At 52.0% G+C, this 17,072-nt stretch overlaps 5 protein-coding genes across 5 annotated transcripts; 3 read left to right on the forward strand and 2 right to left on the reverse strand.

Annotated features, from left to right (window-relative positions):
- Positions 1-2,697: 2,697 nt before the first annotated feature.
- BKA58DRAFT_20651 (carboxylic acid transport protein) lies at positions 2,698-4,797 on the forward strand. The gene is made up of 3 exons (XM_046165954.1): positions 2,698-3,468; positions 3,519-3,825; positions 3,875-4,797. Exons 1-3 carry the CDS (start codon positions 2,912-2,914, stop codon positions 4,556-4,558), a joined length of 1,548 nt encoding a protein of 515 aa, XP_046031386.1. The 5' UTR covers positions 2,698-2,911; the 3' UTR covers positions 4,559-4,797.
- Positions 4,798-5,762: 965 nt separating this feature from the next.
- Positions 5,763-8,795, forward strand: BKA58DRAFT_20672 (prion-inhibition and propagation-domain-containing protein). Its single transcript, XM_046165955.1, has 2 exons — positions 5,763-6,744; positions 6,809-8,795. Exons 1-2 carry the CDS (start codon positions 5,809-5,811, stop codon positions 8,708-8,710), a joined length of 2,838 nt encoding a protein of 945 aa, XP_046031387.1. The 5' UTR covers positions 5,763-5,808; the 3' UTR covers positions 8,711-8,795.
- An 86-nt stretch (positions 8,796-8,881) lies between these two features.
- BKA58DRAFT_373435 (inhibitor of apoptosis-promoting Bax1-domain-containing protein) lies at positions 8,882-10,388 on the reverse strand. Its single transcript, XM_046169223.1, has 5 exons — positions 10,040-10,388; positions 9,702-9,975; positions 9,505-9,647; positions 9,280-9,447; positions 8,882-9,222 (listed from the first exon to the last, which is right to left on the reverse strand). The coding sequence occupies exons 1-5, from the start codon at positions 10,302-10,304 to the stop codon at positions 9,050-9,052; spliced, it is 1,023 nt and encodes a 340-aa protein (XP_046031388.1). The 5' UTR covers positions 10,305-10,388; the 3' UTR covers positions 8,882-9,049.
- Positions 10,389-10,494: 106 nt separating this feature from the next.
- BKA58DRAFT_373437 (uncharacterized protein) lies at positions 10,495-12,149 on the reverse strand. Its single transcript, XM_046169224.1, has one exon. It carries the CDS (start codon positions 11,773-11,775, stop codon positions 10,753-10,755), a length of 1,023 nt encoding a protein of 340 aa, XP_046031389.1. The 5' UTR covers positions 11,776-12,149; the 3' UTR covers positions 10,495-10,752.
- Positions 12,150-13,764: 1,615 nt separating this feature from the next.
- BKA58DRAFT_416468 (Intradiol ring-cleavage dioxygenase) lies at positions 13,765-15,143 on the forward strand (the record flags this gene model as incomplete). Its single annotated transcript, XM_046172591.1, has 3 exons — positions 13,765-14,304; positions 14,357-14,662; positions 14,713-15,143. Exons 1-3 carry the CDS (start codon positions 13,968-13,970, stop codon positions 15,141-15,143), a joined length of 1,074 nt encoding a protein of 357 aa, XP_046031390.1. The 5' UTR covers positions 13,765-13,967.
- Between the last annotated feature and the right edge of the window lie 1,929 nt (positions 15,144-17,072).

Below are 17,072 nucleotides of genomic sequence, written 5' to 3' on the forward strand. Positions count from 1 at the left end.
TCAACATTGTGACCAACATAGTGTTATTGCGTCACCTACTACTCACCGAGGCCCACAGAGCTACGCACGCCCCGCTCATCCGTCCGATATATCTGCTTCACTTGACAAGGCTATAACTGCCACGCCGTCACATGATTGGAGCCTACCCATCAACGACGACACTCTTCCAGCATCGAATATGCACCACCAGCAGTGGGTCCAAAAGCTCCTCGATGCCGTCAACAACGTCAAGAATATTCAAGGCAACAAAGACAAAGACTTCCAGAGACGTTGGACTGATCCCGTCACAGGGCCAAGTAACTACTACCTCTTTCTAGATAAACTCATCCTTTGCTGGAAAATTGAGGGTATTGTAGAGCGCTTGCACCGGGTTGGGCCATCTGTACTGCACTTTTTCGACGATAATTTTTGGGAATCAGCAGGGCAAACACGAAGCTGGACATTCCAATACCGGATAGATAGGATCATAGAACTGCTCACTATTTCTAAGACTAGATGCGACTCCTTGCTTGGCGGTAGTAGTCTGCAGAACATCGTAGCTAACCCAGGGGAGCGCGCCGTTGCAACCAGGCTACAAGCAAAGCGGGATGCGAAGTGTGGTAAGACGCTGGAGGCTGGCCGAGTGGCGAAGAACGAAAGGCAAGAGCGCATAAAGGGTAGGCATTATTTTTAGCAGAGTAAAGAATGATCAATGAGGTGCTTCGTGAGTCTTGATGTCAAACCTTAGTATTCCGATTAACAGACTTATCCAATGAACTGTTGTGACGTCGTAGCAAGGAAGCGATATTTTTTTCCCTGATGAGGAACTGAATACCAGTGAGTTTGATACTGTCGTGACCGCGATCGGCATGATGGCAGTGACTACCACTTCTTCGTCGGAATACGGCACCGAATAGCCATCATACACTCATCATACGATGCTCAACGCCTTCAACTAGTCTATCTAAATGCTCGCTACTACTATGCCAACGCTTGTCTTGCTCCATCAAGTCGACTTAATATCGCCCAGAAGAAGTGTTTCCGGACCACTCGAGGAAGTCGAACGATCTACATCCCGCGTAGACGCATGGATTTGCGGCCGCGGTCAAAAGCAGTTGCCACATCCGAACTAAGAGCCGCATTCATGCAGGGCCAGCAGCTAACGGGTGGATTCGCACGACGCGTGATTGGTGTCGCTGCTAGGACCGTGTTTGGTATCTTCGCCTTCCCCAATCCCCGCTGTGCCTAGATCTGCACGAAGTTAGAGTGATGAATGCATGATGCATGCGCAAGTGGGTGATCTAGCTAGAGCGCAAGTCAAGCCAGCCGTTTCAAAATAAGACATACCCTTATCTCTTGAGAGGTTTAACCATTGTAAGTCTTCCGGTGAAGATGGGGTTGTGGCTTGCATCCGTTCGAGCTATGCACATCTTCGGCTAGGTAGTGGTAGTTCATACCGAATTCAACTATTGCGCAGGATTTCAATCAGGCACAATCTCGGCGCGTATTGCCAACGACTCGGGCCTGGAGCTGAAAGCTGTGGAGGGATGAGGTCTCTGTGGGCCCACGCCCTTCCTCAGGCCACGACTGTGGATACTCCATACGATATTATGCAATTGTTACCACGTCCAAGACTACACGCGAGTAATTGTCGTCGTTTCGGCGTTTGAACTCGGAGTCTTGGTGTGAAGGTTTTAGCGAGGGACACGGGGGGCCTTCCCCCGTCCAAACGTTATCGCCTCCGCCGTCATCCCCACATATCTCCTTCATCCGTCCAATCCTGAGCATCTACCGAACCATATTTGGTCTTTTCGCGCACCGGCAAGGTTGTGGTCAGGTCATGTTAGCCAGCACACCTCTACCGCCAAGACCGGATTGTCTCCGCTCACACTTCACGTCTCGTGCGCGCTTGCTGTCCACTCTGCCGCGTGCGCGAAACATCCAACCACCCCAGGGACCGCAAGCCGCACCATCGGGCCTTGCGCCAGTGCTTAGTCCGCACATAACACCAAAAACAGTCCAGACCAACAGTTTGACCGGATGCGTATTGTCCCATCACTAACAATAGCTGAAGGCGCGGTGTTAGGGACGTTGTCACGGGCCTCCATGAACAAAGGATGGGTGTTGAAAGAAGCCCGCGCAAGGGCGCTCGGCTGACGACGAAGCATCTTGGCCGTCGTATGTGCCGTTCTCCTGCTTGGCTTACAACGAGGCGAGAAAAGCTTCGGCAGCCGCGGCGGCACAGGTCTTCGCTGCGGGGTCAGTTGCCAAGTTTTGTGGCTGCTTCACTGGCTCGAAGCTTCTTTGCGAGCAAGTCTCGCGAGGAAGCTTCGCCAGCGCTTACGGAGCTTGGTCGGACACAAGCACAGAACGGTTGTCGGTGCTACTACGCATATCAACGAATTGTTTGTGACGTGGTCGCGCAATCTGTAGTCGGAAAGTTACCACGTTTGCGGGAAATTCAAAAGGGCGACCCCATGGGGAAGATGTCAACGGCGTGGTAGGATCGTCACACCCACTTCTTTTCCTCCGCTCTGAGAGAGCGCACTGATACGTCCGATCCGACCCCGGGACTCGTTCTGTTTTGTCACTTGCGTTTTTGCGCTAGCTTGGTCCACCGGAAGGCTTAGTGTGAAATAGTGCTCTTGGCGGACCGGAGATGGTTACATTCACTGCAAATCGTCCAACAACAACTGCACGGACGGACTTGGCAGAGCTTGGCACGCATCAAGACTCAGCGGCTGATTGACATGGGCGTTGATAGTATTGTTACGAGGCGTTCTGATCAGCCAAGATGATCGCGGGTATATATTGAGCTCCCCCGCGCTCCATCTTGAAATCAGCAGTGCGATCGGACTTGCGCCTACATATACAGGGCAGTCTTCTTACCTTCTCATTGCCTCCAAGCTCAACTCAAGTTACCAGCTACACCATGGCGAGCATGAACCGCCCAGCAGACCCATTGGCGAAGGGTATCATCCCCACCGCTAAGCAGAGTCTCAAGGATCTCTTCACTTGGGACCAACGTGTAGTGGTTCGCAATGACTACGGCGAGGAGCACTGCGAGTGGCAGAAGCCAGAGCCCCTCAAGAATCCCATCAGCTTGTTTGCTCAGCTCGGCTTGAAGGATTGGCTTTACTTCCTCGTCGGATTCCTCGCATGGACTGCCGATGCCTTCGATTTCCACGCGTTGTCAATCCAGACAACCAAGCTTGCCGACTACTACGACACATCAAACACTGCTATATCGACGGCAATCACCCTGACACTGCTTCTCCGCTCCGTCGGCGCTGCCATGTTCGGTGTGGCTGGAGACAAGTTCGGTCGCAAGTGGCCCATGGTCCTCAACATGATCATCTTGGGTCTTCTCCAGGTTGCTACCATCTACGCTGGAACTTTCCAGCAATTCTTGGCTGTACGGAGTCTCTTCGGTCTCTTCATGGGAGGTGTTTACGGAAACGCCATCTCCATGGCGCTTGAGAACTGCCCGTAAGTACTTCTGAGTGATCTACATGGAAGTCCAGTGCTGACATTCGCAGGGTCAACGCCCGTGGTCTTATGAGTGGTATCCTACAGCAAGGTTACTCATTCGGTTACGTCCTCGCAGCCTGCGCAAACTTGGGTGTCGGTGGTGCGACCAACACTTGGAAGACCGTCTTCTGGGTCGGCGCCGGTTTCTCGATCGCCGTTGGTCTCATCCGCATATGCTTCCCTGAGTCAAAGCAGTTCCTAGAGGCAAAGAAGGCTGGTCACCAGAAGGCGCCCGGTGCCTTCTGGGCCGAGACAAAGCAGATGCTTCGCAAGGAGTGGAAGATGTGTGTTTACTGCATCATCCTTATGACTTGGGTATGATAAGCCACTTCTCATTCAATGAAATGCCACTAACATCTACCAGTTCAACTACTACTCGCACACTAGCCAGGACAGCTACACTACTTTCATGAAGGAGCAGAAGCATCTCAGCCCAGCAGGTGCTACCCGTGCTTCTATCCTCATGAAGACTGGTGCCTGTGTCGGTGGTACCATTCTTGGATACACCTCGCAATGGTTCGGTCGTCGCCGCATGATCGTTTGCGCTGCCTTGATCTCCGCTTGCCTCATCCCCGCCTGGGTCCTCCCCACAACTGAGCGTGGTCTATCCGCATCTGGCTTCATGATTCAATTCTTTGTCCAGGGTGCCTGGGGTGTCATTCCCATCCACTTGAGCGAGCTGTCACCACCTGCTTTCCGTTCCTCTTTCGTCGGTATCACCTACCAACTCGGAAACATGATTTCCTCGCCCTCTGCTCAGATCGTCAACGCCGTCGCTGAGGCTACTATGATCAGCACTGCAAAGGGCGAGCAATCCCCCGCTTACGGACCAGTCATGGCTGTTGCGACTGCAATCATCGCTCTCGGTATTGCTGTCACTACTGCTCTTGGCCCCGAGAAGAAGGGTCGTCACTTCGAGGAGGCTGGTCCTATCGGTGCCAACGTTGAGCCTGTCAAGGATATTGAGTCTGGCAGCATGCACAGCGAGAAGGATGGTGTCAAGGCAGTTGAGGTCGTCGACGGCTCCAACCACAACGAGAAGGCTTGAGCATGCTTCTCAACCAGATCTTGTCTGCAGTGCAGAGCATGTTTAAGCGGTTGAGCCGCTGGCTGATTCCCACAATGATGATACCAAACAGGTCCATATGACCACGAGATACGATGAATGAATAAGGACATGAACAACAATAATTTCCTCGCTTCCTCGTGCTTTGTGGATAATGTGTGCCACGCTCGATTACTTTTACTAACGACACATAATTCCTCGCGCGCATTTCACGTCATGTGCTTCATGCTCTCCACAAACGCCCTGCGCATGCTCCACCGTATAACGGAGCAGAGCCTCATGCACTCTTCCCTTCCGCACGTGGTCAGTACCAAGATCGCCCAGATCCGACTACTGTAATTGGGTGGATACAGTGCCGGAGGCCTTGTTTGGTTCCGAGTCATGTCGGAGTAGCAATGGTCCGATCGCGGCGTTTGCCTGACTGCCCAGATGGGTATACCGAAGCCGGGCAAGTGTTCGGATGAAATGGTACGGTGGTGGGGGTCAAGATGTTTTTTTTCCAGCGGAATGTGTCTGCTATCTGATTATACTTCCTGATGCTGATGGAATACTCTGTAGATGTTTATATAGGCAGCGCGAGGTGACTGATGGATTTTGGCGTCAGCCACATGATGTGCGACATAACGCTAGATCAGATGCGCCCGCACTAGCCGCCACATATGAGCTCGTCAATGGGCAGGTGAAGGCTTCATACTTTCCGAGCTGATGCTAGCTAGTGTGGTTGTTCAAACGCGATTCTGCTAAATTTCAAAACACTGAATAGAAACACCTCCGTCCCAAAGCTTCCTGGCCGCGAGGAGCGGGCTGTCGCGTTCACTCCAGCTGAGCCTGCAGGTGGTTTCTGGTGCATGAGGAAGATTGCGCAGAGGCTGGCGCAACGCAGCCGCTCACTTGTGACCATTCCGAAATCCTTTTTGAGGACGCAGGAATGCACCGTTGCCTTCGCACAAAGTAGCATTGGTGATGTTGCACCATGTAGCCAGTGAGCTGAGGCCGCTTCGCTGGCAGATCAAGTCTGGGGGCTACGCATGCTTACCCCTCGATACAGGCTGCAGAACATTGCTTCCTGGGACCGCACAGCCTCCACAGGGCACCGTGAATAAGATACGACGCTGGCTCCCATTCTCTGAGCACACTCCACAAACCACCGTTTTGGCGAAGCGCACAAACTTGGGCTCGCACATCTGGCAACGAATCGCCACTCCGATTCCTGAAATCGACGAGCGACAAAGATGGAAGTCGCTGGCCTCGCTATCGGAACGCTCGCTTTAGTCGGAGTATTCCAGGACTGTGTAACGCTTTTGTCACAGATAGGTACCGCAGAGTCCATGGGCAAAGACTATCTTCTACTTGCAACAAGACTCGACTTCCAGAAAACTTTGTTGTTACAACTGGCAAACCGTTTGAATCTCTACGACAATAGCAAATACGACACACGACTAAATGATCCCTTCATCGCGCGTCTCATGCACAGCAGTCTTACTTGCATCCGTCAGCTTCTCCAAGATGGCTTCAAACTTCAGAAACGCTACGGATTGAGGCCAGCTGGCGCAAAGGAGATAATCGAATCCTCTACGGCTGTCAGCAATCGATTGTCCTCAAGTCTACAAGAGCAGTCACTGGACTTCTGGAACCGGTACAGTGACCAGGTATCTCAGCCTAATGAATCAGGCTTCTCGCGTTACATTCCATGCAGCGAGAGTAAGAGCACGTTCTCTTTCTCCGATAAAATCAAGTGGGTCATCAAAGACAAGGAACAATTCGAAGGTCTCGTTAGAGATCTATCGAATCTTATCATGGATATGGACCGAGTTATACCCTGTACTCAAACTCACACCGTGTTGAAGCGGGAGATTCAAGCAATGCACAGCGTTCAAGAGCTGAGTTTGGTAATGGATGCTTCTGTAATCGACAACGGCGATCTGGTCAGTGTCACAAAAGAAACGATAGAGCGAAGGTGTACGCAATTGATTCTAAACCGTCTCTGGTTTCGCTTGATCGACGAAAGAGGAAACAACATCGTTGAGGCTCACTCCAAAACTCTGGAATGGGCCATCAATCCACCCGCTTCTGGGGCTGTGTGGGACAATTTAGACCAGTGGTTACGGTGTGGACGTGGCATCTACTGGATACACGGTAAGCCTGGCAGCGGGAAATCTACTCTCATGGTTAGTCATGTTTCTTCCCCATATGCACTTGAAATGCATACTAATCATGTCTTCAACTCGTCAGAAGTTTCTCTACAACCATCCCAAGACAATGTCTTCATTACATACATGGGCGGGACACAGGAAACTGACCGGGACCTCGTTCTTCCTGTGGAACATCGGATCCTCCGAGCAGAGCTCACAGGAAGGTCTTGCTCGGGGGTTACTGTACCATGTTCTAACGAAGAACCCAGCCCTGATTCCTACAGTACTTCCCCATATGTGGCAAGAGGCTCGAAGCGGCGCTTTTGACCTGAGTACTCCATCACATATCGAAATGAAGAACGCGTTCGGAAGACTCAGCGCTGAGAAGACAGCTGGTGCTTACGCCTTTTTCATCGACGGTCTCGATGAGTTTAGTGGCAATCACCGAGATGGCATATTATTCGTGAAAAGTCTCATCACTAGCTCACATATCAAGATCGTTGTGTCTAGTAGGACCATTGACACGTGTGTCGCAGCCTTCTCATCAGCACCCAAGTTGAGATTGCAGGACCTCACGGCATCGGATATCAGCACATACGTCAGCGACGCCTTGCGATCACATACTTATTCCGCAAACTACAATGATGCGACTACTGAGACACTGGTGAATGATATACGAAGCAAAGCCGACGGTGTGTTCCTATGGGTTGTGCTTGCATGCCGCGCGCTCCTCGAGGGGTTTGAGGCCTACGATAGCGTGGAGGAACTACGACGTCGCGTTGATGAGTTACCAGCGGAGCTCGAAAATCTCTTCCGTCACATACTCAATGGTCTTCCCACCCGCTACCTTCAACAGGCTGCGCAACTCCTGCGAGTCTGCTACATCCGTCGCTCACTGGAGATTCAACCGGAACTGTCGTCCGTTAATTTAGCCTGGGCCCATGAAAAGGATATGAGGGCATGCGCAATGGGAGAATTCACAACACCTACCCTTGAAGAGAAGAAAGCACTGACTACGAGGTTCGAGGGTCGTCTGCGCAGTCGGTGTAGAGGACTCCTGGAGGTCTATACATCCACTGACGAACACGATTCTTATGTCGAGTTCATGCACCGCACGGTGTTCGAGTATCTCAGTACTCCGAACATTTGGGGGTTGGATTGCCTGCAAATCGTCGACCACGATTTCGACGCCAACACAGTGTTGGCGTATATATCGTGCTACACCCTCTACAACCAGATGAGAGGCGCCGTCAAGAGTGATGGCATTTTCTGGAGAGCCCTGGCTTATGCATGGGAGGTGGAACAGAGTTCGCCTTCGAATATGTCCCGCCTACTCGACCGTCTCGCCTTTGCGCTTCAATATGAAGCAAACGCCAATATCCCATCTCTCTCACCCATTCTCGATTCATCACTGGGCACAAACGCTTTTCTACTGGCTATAGAGTTCGACTTGACAACTTTCGCCCAAAGGCACGACCTGAGAAATTTCAACGCCCTCCGGAAGCTGAACAGCCACTCAGAAAGCTCAAAACACAGACTTTTATATCACGCGTTCATCAAGCCACTGTCAACTGCAAGGATCTATATTCGGGGTTTCTTCCCATGCTCGCCGGGTATGATCGATCTTCTAATCCGTTCTGGCAGCAATCCGAACGACAGTATCGCACTGTCTGGGGATGAGATGAGAACTTGTTGGGGAGCATGGATGGGGTCAGATTACATGGTCATTACCAAGGATAAGCGCGCTGTGGAGGATGCTGAAATAACGATGATGATGATTCGTGCCGGTGCAGCTCTTGTTCCTCCGAATTCCGATGATCCTGCAACTGGCGTTGCTCATATCTCTACAAAAGACCACCGAGGACGCCTCAGAGATGCGGTGGGTGAATGGCTGAGATGGGCGCCTACACTACCCAAATTACAAGATCGGAACAAGTTGAAAGCACTCTGCGATGAGATTACCGCTGCAGTAGCAGCAAGCTATCAGACCAAGTGTAGCTGAGAAGGCAGGCAAACGCATGCGACTGAAGCTTTGTCTCAGGATATACAAGGGAAGCCGGCGAAGGCTTCGATCCCTCAGCGTGGCCCAGGGCGACAGATATCGAACAGAGTTACAGACACAGCGCGACGGGCCATAGTCGACTAGGGAATACAAAAGACGTATATGAGAGAATGATTTCAACTGTTTTTTCTCATTTGTGGTATGTATCAGTGCAGAAAGCCCAAAGAGAGGAGTTATATACAGCTATGGCCAAAACTCATAGCACATTCAACGAACACAAAGAAGGTGCAAGTCTCATAAGGAACCTGCAGGCTTCCCTATACCATCATCGCAAGATGTTTACTTCCTCCTATTCTGGCTCATGCCCAGAATCTGGACCATGCGGACGAAGATGTTGATGAAGTCCAACTCGAGCGAGATGGACTCGTTGACAGGATCCTTGGGGATCAAACCACGCTCAGCCTGGCGGGCATGGTTCAGCACCTTCTGCACGTCGTAGAGGGTGAAGCCACCTATATATCTATGTCAGTGTATGCCTCACAGGCAATTTGTACAAAAAAAGCACTGACCGAAGACGGCGAGACCGCCGTATAGCCAGATGTTCTCGGTGAACATAAGTGTGCGGGCAGCGGTGGCGGGAATGACGAGTGGAGCGAGACCAGAGAGCGCCACAATGGCCACGCCGCCCAAAAGCGGTGCCCCCAGGTAGAGGTACTTGTCTGTCTTTGCAGTCGCACCTGAGGATACACAGTCAGTATATGTCTCACATGTACTTCGTACGGGCCACAACTTACCAACGAAAGCGATTGAACCCATCATTCCGGCGGTATAGAGACCGGCGCGAGCGAGGATTGCAGGGTGCATGAAGAAGAGGGGCGACAGGAGGAGTGCTTGTGTGCCGTTGAAGGCAGTCCAGAGAGCGTACTTTTGGACGTAGCTGCGTCAGGTTAGCAAATCCACTCTATAATACAATGGCGATATCCACACTTACTTAGACGGCGAGGTAGCCATGGTGCCATACATTGTGCCAATGCTTCCGACCAGGCCAACTCCAAGTACCAGCCACGGGTTCGCGCTCATAAGCCTGAAGCTCCAGCCGTTCATGTGCAGCGCGCGGGCAGCAATGCCAATCATTCCAATACCGAGGCCAGTGTGCATGAAGGTGTCGTTGAGGTATTCGCGCTCAAATGGCGGCATGCCGCCGTCCTCGCGGGTCTCGCGGTTGAAGATGAAGTTGATTCCGAGTAATGTCGCTCCAAAAATGCCTTTAACGTTGGCGTACGTAGTCAGTAAATGTCTCCCATCAGTTCGTACATGGCTGTTTCTCACCAGCTCCGTACAGCAGACGCTGTCGCATGTCTCCCTGCGCCATCGGATTGTATGCGGCCTGCTGGTATCTGCGTCGGAACGCTTGCTGGAACCTGGAAACATTGTGCGATGTCGATACCGTGGGCTTTGCGGGGCGGAAGAAGTGCGGCTGCTGCCTGAGTGGCGTGTTGTGGAAGGCGCGGATCGTGAGAGTTTGCGGTGCTTTCGGCGATGCTTGTCGCAATGTTGCCGTGATGGCGAAAGGTCTCCGTAAGAGGGACGCCATGATGTGTGTGCGCCTTTGCAGTGTGCTTGTCGATAAAAAGGTGGCAGGCGGAGCGATGATATATGCGAACGGGTAATGACGTTTTGCGTGGTGGAAAGCGCGAGAAATGCCAAGCCGCCTTAACTCCGAGGCATGTTCACGCTATTAGCTCGTCAGCGAGGTCATGCATGTGTCACTTCGCGGTCACGATGAGAGAGTGTATCTAGGTGATCTATCGTTTGCATTGATCTGGACTATTTCCGAAGTGGTGCATTCAACTTGTAAGAAAGCGTTGGAAGCTGTGGGCCAGACCAACGGCGGTGGCGACACACCGTACATATATTCCTCATAACATTTACACGTCTGTCGCGAACGATTCCCTTTCGACCCTAATTCATATTGACCTTCTTCGCCAGCTCTCTTGCTACCAATACCAACGTAACTTTGCGCAAAGATACCATCTTGGCACTCAGCAGCGTAAGGAAGAGCCGGAACGTCGATGATCCGATGGAGGGTAGTCAGATTTTTGACTCCTCGAGGAAGTTCTGTACAGAAGCAAGCTCTTGATACCCATCAAGCTACGATGCGAGCTCTGTACTGTTGCGGTGGACTGGAAGGGAATCCGTGGCAACGCTGTGATCTCGTCATCCTGGCTGTTCATCGATGTCAACTTGCTGCGTGCGCTTCGTGGTGGCGTTTGAAGCTTAGGAGCGGTGGGTATCTTGATTTTGTCAAACTCGACAACGTGTTCCCTAATGTCGCTTACTGCATCGTGATACATGGTAGTAGGATCCGCTGTCCTGATTCGGGTGATTCTAGTGGGAATCCGGCGAAGCCCTGGCGTGTATGTTTCTGGCTGCTCATCTGGAGAAAGACTGGGGACGTCATCTACGTCTGGAGGAGATGGATATAGAGACTTCGGTATCGTCTCAAGTAGATCGAAGTTGAAGTTGAAGCCAGAGAAACGGCTAGGTGACTTCCAAAACTCGTTTGCGATAAGAGGAGGGCCAAGCATGTCCACATCTTTCTGGTATGCGTCCCATCGTCCCTGCGTTTCGCGCGTAGCACCCTCTGCACTCCTGATCTGAGACCGCTTGCGGTGTCCGGCGATTGTATGACGCGGGGCAAGGTCCTGGTTGTATATCTGTGAGGTGCTTTCAAGCTGAAGAATTCGTGTTTGCATGTCAAGCATAGCCTCTCTCTGTGTCGCTAGCTCGGCCTGGACATTGTGAATGATCTCGATCAGAGTGCGGTTCGTCTGGTGCAATTGAGACTTGGTAATAGACGTTTGGGAAGGCCGCCTTGACCTGGAAGAACGCTGGTGCACGCTCGAGGACTCATAGGCTGCGGCGATGGATCCTTCCGGACCACTCAACAGGTCCAGCATGGTTGCGCCAGACAGGTTTGCCTTGTGGCTTCGAGATGCGCTGTCATCATGGTAGAATGTGTGTGCGGGTTTAGGTGTGTTTGGAGAGTTGAGAAAAGTCGCCATCTTACTGTATGCTTGCGTGAGAAAGTTGGAATGACGACGGTCAAGTAAAGAAAGTAAGTGCTAGCGAGCATGAACGCCTATATTGATTTTGCAAAAGCATTGCAATGTTTCGTCGTTTCTTCATCACCCTCAGACGCCAAACCGTTTCGCCACTGTAGTTAACTTCGCAGGCTTCAGACGCTGATACTATAGGGAGTGCCGCCAGGGGCACGGAGCTAATGGGCACCATCATTCGTTCAATGCGCAACGGAGGTGTGGCGCTGGGCTAATCGCGTCACGGTGAGCATGCGAGAAGGACTACCAAACATCGTCAAGACGCTGGTGTCGGGGCTGTCCTGGCGTTGTAAGTTTCAGCTGTCGAGGGTCGTGTTTCGGCCAGGAGTGCGGAACGAACGGCTCCAGACTCGCTTGCACAGTGACCTCGGCACTAGTGCACCTTTTTAGCTCATGGAGAATATTCCAGAGAGCGAAGCTCCAGCCTCCAGAAAACCGCGAAGCTTAGGTCGCTTCACTATACCTACTGTCACGACTCTAATGGGAGCACATCCGTGTTCTCCATCGGAGGTTGCAGGCCACTTCCCTGCAGCGACGCCCGAAAATCCATGTAGGGGTTAGCCATGTCTTGACGCCTATGGCCGGCGCGCAGGAGCGGCCTCAGGCACAGATCAGAGGACCAAGCAAGGAACTTCCTGTACTGATACTATCTCTTCCAACAACGGTTGCGTTATCATTTTATTTGGTTATATCGTGCCAGCTGTAGTAGCAGTGCTTTTGATCAGCTCTGACGCACCCCGCACCTAATGTTGCCATGCCCATGGCGCGTCTGCCTTCGTCTTCTCTATTCTGCACACACGACACACCTTCCGACACTGCGCTTGACCAAGGCTTCTGATACTGCTACCTCGACCGCGTGTACTCGCCTCAGGCAAACTACCGCTGGTCCCATCCTTGCCGCTTGGGCTTCCAGATATCTACAGCCTATGATGGAGGTGCTGTCGATGCGCTATCTTCTCACCAGAATCATCTTATGGAAGCTTCGACAATGAAGATGTTATCTTGAGCGCTAAAACATGGGCGAAAAGGTTCAGAAAGGAAAGAGTACCGTCGGAGGGCTAATGCATGGACAGTCTATCTTTCAGAACCGAGTGGCTCATCCTGAGCGAGTGCTCCGAGGAAGGAGTCGGTCACTCATGGTACGGACTGCTGGAACCCGGATGAGAAGATTGTGACCGGCTTGACGACAAATGGAAATCATTCCGCGGCGAAAGCGTGGGTAAAAGGTCGAGCCATGTACAGAACGCCGCTCTCAGCAACGTGACATCCTCAGCCCCATGTCACATATGGCAGCTGCCAGGATCTGCATCCATCCAGGCACATGAGACACGCACACTCGGCAGCATAAGCCCGATCCGTTCGAAGACGTTGTTGGTGCTGAGCAATATAGGTCCTGCCATTTGCTCCACCTTATGAGCGTGCCAGCTTTCATCAATGCAAGAGTATATGTAGATGGTGTCTTGGCCGCCCGAGTATACCTGTGTAAGCCCCAGTAAAATCCAACCGCCCTCCACTCGCTTAGCCGAGACTGGCTAAGCAGATTCAACGATTTTGTATCTGCGTCTTCAGACACATCGAACAGCGTCTGACCAACCTCGAAGCAGAAGGTATGTATCAGTGTCAGTTTAGGGATGCTTGCTTCTGCATTCCTGGATGTATAGATCTCGAACTGCATCATTACGCGGACACATTACACCGCATTCAACTACCGATCGCCATGCGCAGAACTTCCGGTTAATATACGACCGGTCGACATTAGCCACACGACGTCCTGGAGAGTCGTACCAAGACTACCTTGCCGCATGCACTCCGCCGCCAAGATCGGGCACTAGATGAACGCTAATCTAGCTGCGGCGCGTGTACCGAAGCGAGCAATTGCCGCTGCCTATCACAGCCATGTTGATTATGGACCTCATCCTAGACAATCTGTGGAGAGTAGCACACAACAGGGAATGCAGTTTACACTGCGTGGTGACGAGAACAGCGACGGCACAGATCCGTAGATCCAGAACGATGTCATTAGCACCTGCAGGAATGCCGCACCAAGGCGCAGCAACTAGAAGTATAAGAAGGCCGACTACACTGCATCTTGAGATCACATTGGGACTCCTCACGTTCACGAAGCATTCACATCCGTCATGGTTCAGCTCACGCAAACGCTTACCGCCGTTCTTTTGGCTACCGGTGTTGTTGCGCACCCTGGTGGCAACACCAACAAGGAGATCTTAAGGAGACAGGCGCATCTGGATCACCCAAACCGTCGAAGTGTCCAGGCATGTAAAAGAGATCTCGTCGAGACCGGGTGGGTCCGGGAGCAGCACCAGAGGCGTGAGGCTAGGCTCCATGAGCTCCGTGTCGCAGCTGGTTTCGCAAAAGAACATGAGTTCGTTCGTCGCGACGTTGCTGAAGTTGAAGAAGCCTACGGTGCCGAGGCAGCATGCACGCTCGACCCTGAGTCCACCGAAGGCCCATACTGTAAGTGAAGAAGGTTGCATCTCTTAGCACAGGTTGACTTACATATCATTAGGGGTTACCGGCGAGCTCGTTCGCCAGGACCTTTTGACTGGAGAAAAGGGTGCCATTACCCACTTGGATGTTAACATCATCGACACTTCATCTTGCAAGCCCGTTACTGATGCTTACGTCGAGATGTGGGGAAGTAACGCCACTGGTGTCTACACAGGTGTTCAGGCGAAGGGCAACGGCGACGGTTCTGCTACCGCTATTGCGACCAATGCTCTTCGCGGCGTACAACCCACCGGCGCCAATGGTACTGCTACCTTCATTACCGTTATCCCAGGACACTACGTCGGCCGCACGAACCATCTCCACAGTACGCTTCACTCCTGTCTTTTACCAACGTGTTGACACTGACAACCCTAGCCATCATCCACCATGGTGCTAAGCTCCTTCCCAACAATACCATTCAGGGCGGCACTATCTCCCACGTCGGTCAGTTTTACGTCGAGCAGAACTTCCTGGGCCAAGTTGAGAAGACTTCTCCTTACAACACGAACAAGCAAGCCATCACCACCAACGCAGTCGATCCGCTCTTCAACATGGCGAAGCAGGGTGGTGACGACCCGGTATTGAAGATCTCGCTTATTGGTAAGACTATTGAAGATGGTCTTTATGCTACGATTGATGTCGGCGTCAATCCCCGCGCGAAGCAAAACCCTCAACCCGTAAACATGTGGACGGCAGATGGTGGTGTACCGGTCAAGGGAAGCCCGTGGACAGGATACCCTGATACTTGCTTGTACTGCGGATTCAGGCCTCCGAAGGAGAAGAAGGATGTTCTCTCCGAGGAGTAAATTGCTATGGGGAGAAAAGACACCGTATCTAGGTAGTGTCGTGGGGCATGTCACATGCGTGGCTGATCCTTCTGACTCTCAGCACCGAGCAATATTGTACATATGATAGCTCCTAAGAATCAAGCTGCAATGACTAGTACGAAACCAGGGAGTGCATCAAATGTGATGGCGTAACAGGTTTACTGCGCGGTATGTAAAAAGGTGGGTTTTGTGGATCGGGAGGAAGCAAGCCGGCAGCTTGCAAGCCGTTGTCAAGGGGCACCTGGGTGCCAAGAGCCTACCCGCCGCCCCGCCTGCGGCGTTGGACGCGCCGACGCGTCGTTCCTCCACTCCACTTGCTCAACAAATGCATGCGACGATGTCGACCCTCCCAGTTCTGCGGGCAGATGTACATCTCCTGATATTGGATTATGTTTGCGCGGGGACCCCAAAACCCCCAGTTGCTGATACGCTAAGTTCGGTAGATCCGATTGCCCTCGCACCTTCAGGCCCTATGTCTTGCCTCGAAAGCGTTATGCGACCTAGCCAGGCCTCGACTGTATCGGAAGGTCACCTTTAACGTACTCGATCCATCGGAGGTGGCACGGTTCGAGAATTGCATGGCCGCAGGTGCCCAAGCGTATCTTGACGCTACAAGGAGCTTTACGTTGATGACAGCCATCCCCCGCCAGAAGCCCCCGAGTTCCAGACCAAACCGCATCGACACTTCAACCGTGGGAAGAAGTTGACGTCTGCTCAGAGTAGCGCGATAGAAGCAGTACTGTCGTACTTTCCTCCGGACCGCCTGCAATCCTTCCGGTGAGTCGATTTTCACAATATCGCACTGCCAGTCTGGCACTGTGTGGCATTTACGCGTCATAGCCTCGAAGCGTTATACATGACCTTCGCCAAGCTGCGTTATGTTTCTCTCAGCCCTACAGTCACCTGGGAATTTGGCCCCGCATTTTTAATCCAACAATCGGACACATTAGCACACGTACACCTTAGGCTTGAGGACTTTTATCTATTGGAAGACCTCGACTGTGTGCGAACTGTGGACTTCTAGCTCCCCAATGGAGACGACCCGTCGTCAGAACCGGAGTTTCCGAGCTTCAAAGACTTCCTGTGGTCCACTGACTAGTACACGGATATATAGAGATTGCATCTTGGAACCAATTCTGAGAGGTATAGTGATGTCTTCCGACCACTCGCCGCCCTTTGGGTACTGAAAGAACCCTTTGGGCGCCTAAAAAAGCTTTGTGAATTTTCACTCTCCGGCATCCCGCTCGGCATCCATACTTGTTATGGACTCAGCAAGATTATATCGTTCTCTCAGCTCACACATTTGACTCTTTGGGCATGTTTCTTTGGCCAGAATTTCATCTCCATTGTGGTAAATGATCTCGGCTACCAGAACTTATCGTTGAAACATCTAGGACTGGAGCTAGTTGACGACGACGAGATGATTAGTGAGACTGAACCGTGCATCTCAGTGACCATAGTTCGGGGTCGTGTGAAGAGCATGTTCATTGGTGTGCAAGCGGAGGTGGGCTCGCGACTTTGGCGTTCGCTAGCCTCAACCATGGTTTCGTGTCGAGACCCACGAATACCGTCTTCATTTACGACCACTCCAACCTCATAGCGATTCCTTATGCGCTTCGCATCATCACCGAACTATGAGAAACATGGAAAAGCTTCAGCACCACAGTTCATTAGGGTTGGGAGCGAAGACCAGGACTTGGTAACTACGGTACAGCATTGCGAGATTTGGCACACGAACTGCATAGCTCCACTGCGCTTGGACTGTACTTGTTATATAAGCATACGCAATTCCCTCGAATGTTTTCTCTTCCAAGCTTGTGTCTACATTCAGATTTCGATACACTTTTAGCATCTCGAGTAAAGACCGAATCTGACTGACAGACAACAACGGAGCCTAGTTCGACAGAA

This window comes from Alternaria rosae (assembly GCF_020736505.1).
Source record: "Alternaria rosae strain MPI-PUGE-AT-0040 chromosome Unknown BKA58scaffold_1, whole genome shotgun sequence".
Lineage (NCBI taxonomy): Eukaryota > Fungi > Ascomycota > Dothideomycetes > Pleosporales > Pleosporaceae > Alternaria > Alternaria rosae.

Bases quoted from the DNA above. Each gene is read 5' to 3' on its own strand.
- BKA58DRAFT_20651 (XM_046165954.1), top strand. From the start codon at position 2,912: ATGGCGAGCATGAACCGCCCAGCAGACCCATTGGCGAAGGGTATCATC. The intron at 3,469-3,518 runs GTAAGTACTTCT...TGACATTCGCAG, and splicing joins ATGGCGCTTGAGAACTGCCC to GGTCAACGCCCGTGGTCTTA. The intron at 3,826-3,874 runs GTATGATAAGCC...AACATCTACCAG, and splicing joins GCATCATCCTTATGACTTGG to TTCAACTACTACTCGCACAC.
- BKA58DRAFT_20672 (XM_046165955.1), top strand. From the start codon at position 5,809: ATGGAAGTCGCTGGCCTCGCTATCGGAACGCTCGCTTTAGTCGGAGTA. The intron at 6,745-6,808 runs GTTAGTCATGTT...TCAACTCGTCAG, and splicing joins GCGGGAAATCTACTCTCATG to AAGTTTCTCTACAACCATCC.
- BKA58DRAFT_373435 (XM_046169223.1), bottom strand. From the start codon at position 10,304: ATGGCGTCCCTCTTACGGAGACCTTTCGCCATCACGGCAACATTGCGA. The intron at 9,976-10,039 runs GTGAGAAACAGC...CCAACGTTAAAG, and splicing joins GCGTCTGCTGTACGGAGCTG to GCATTTTTGGAGCGACATTA. The intron at 9,223-9,279 runs GTCAGTGCTTTT...ATAGATATATAG, and splicing joins CGGCGGTCTCGCCGTCTTCG to GTGGCTTCACCCTCTACGAC.
- BKA58DRAFT_373437 (XM_046169224.1), bottom strand. From the start codon at position 11,775: ATGGCGACTTTTCTCAACTCTCCAAACACACCTAAACCCGCACACACA.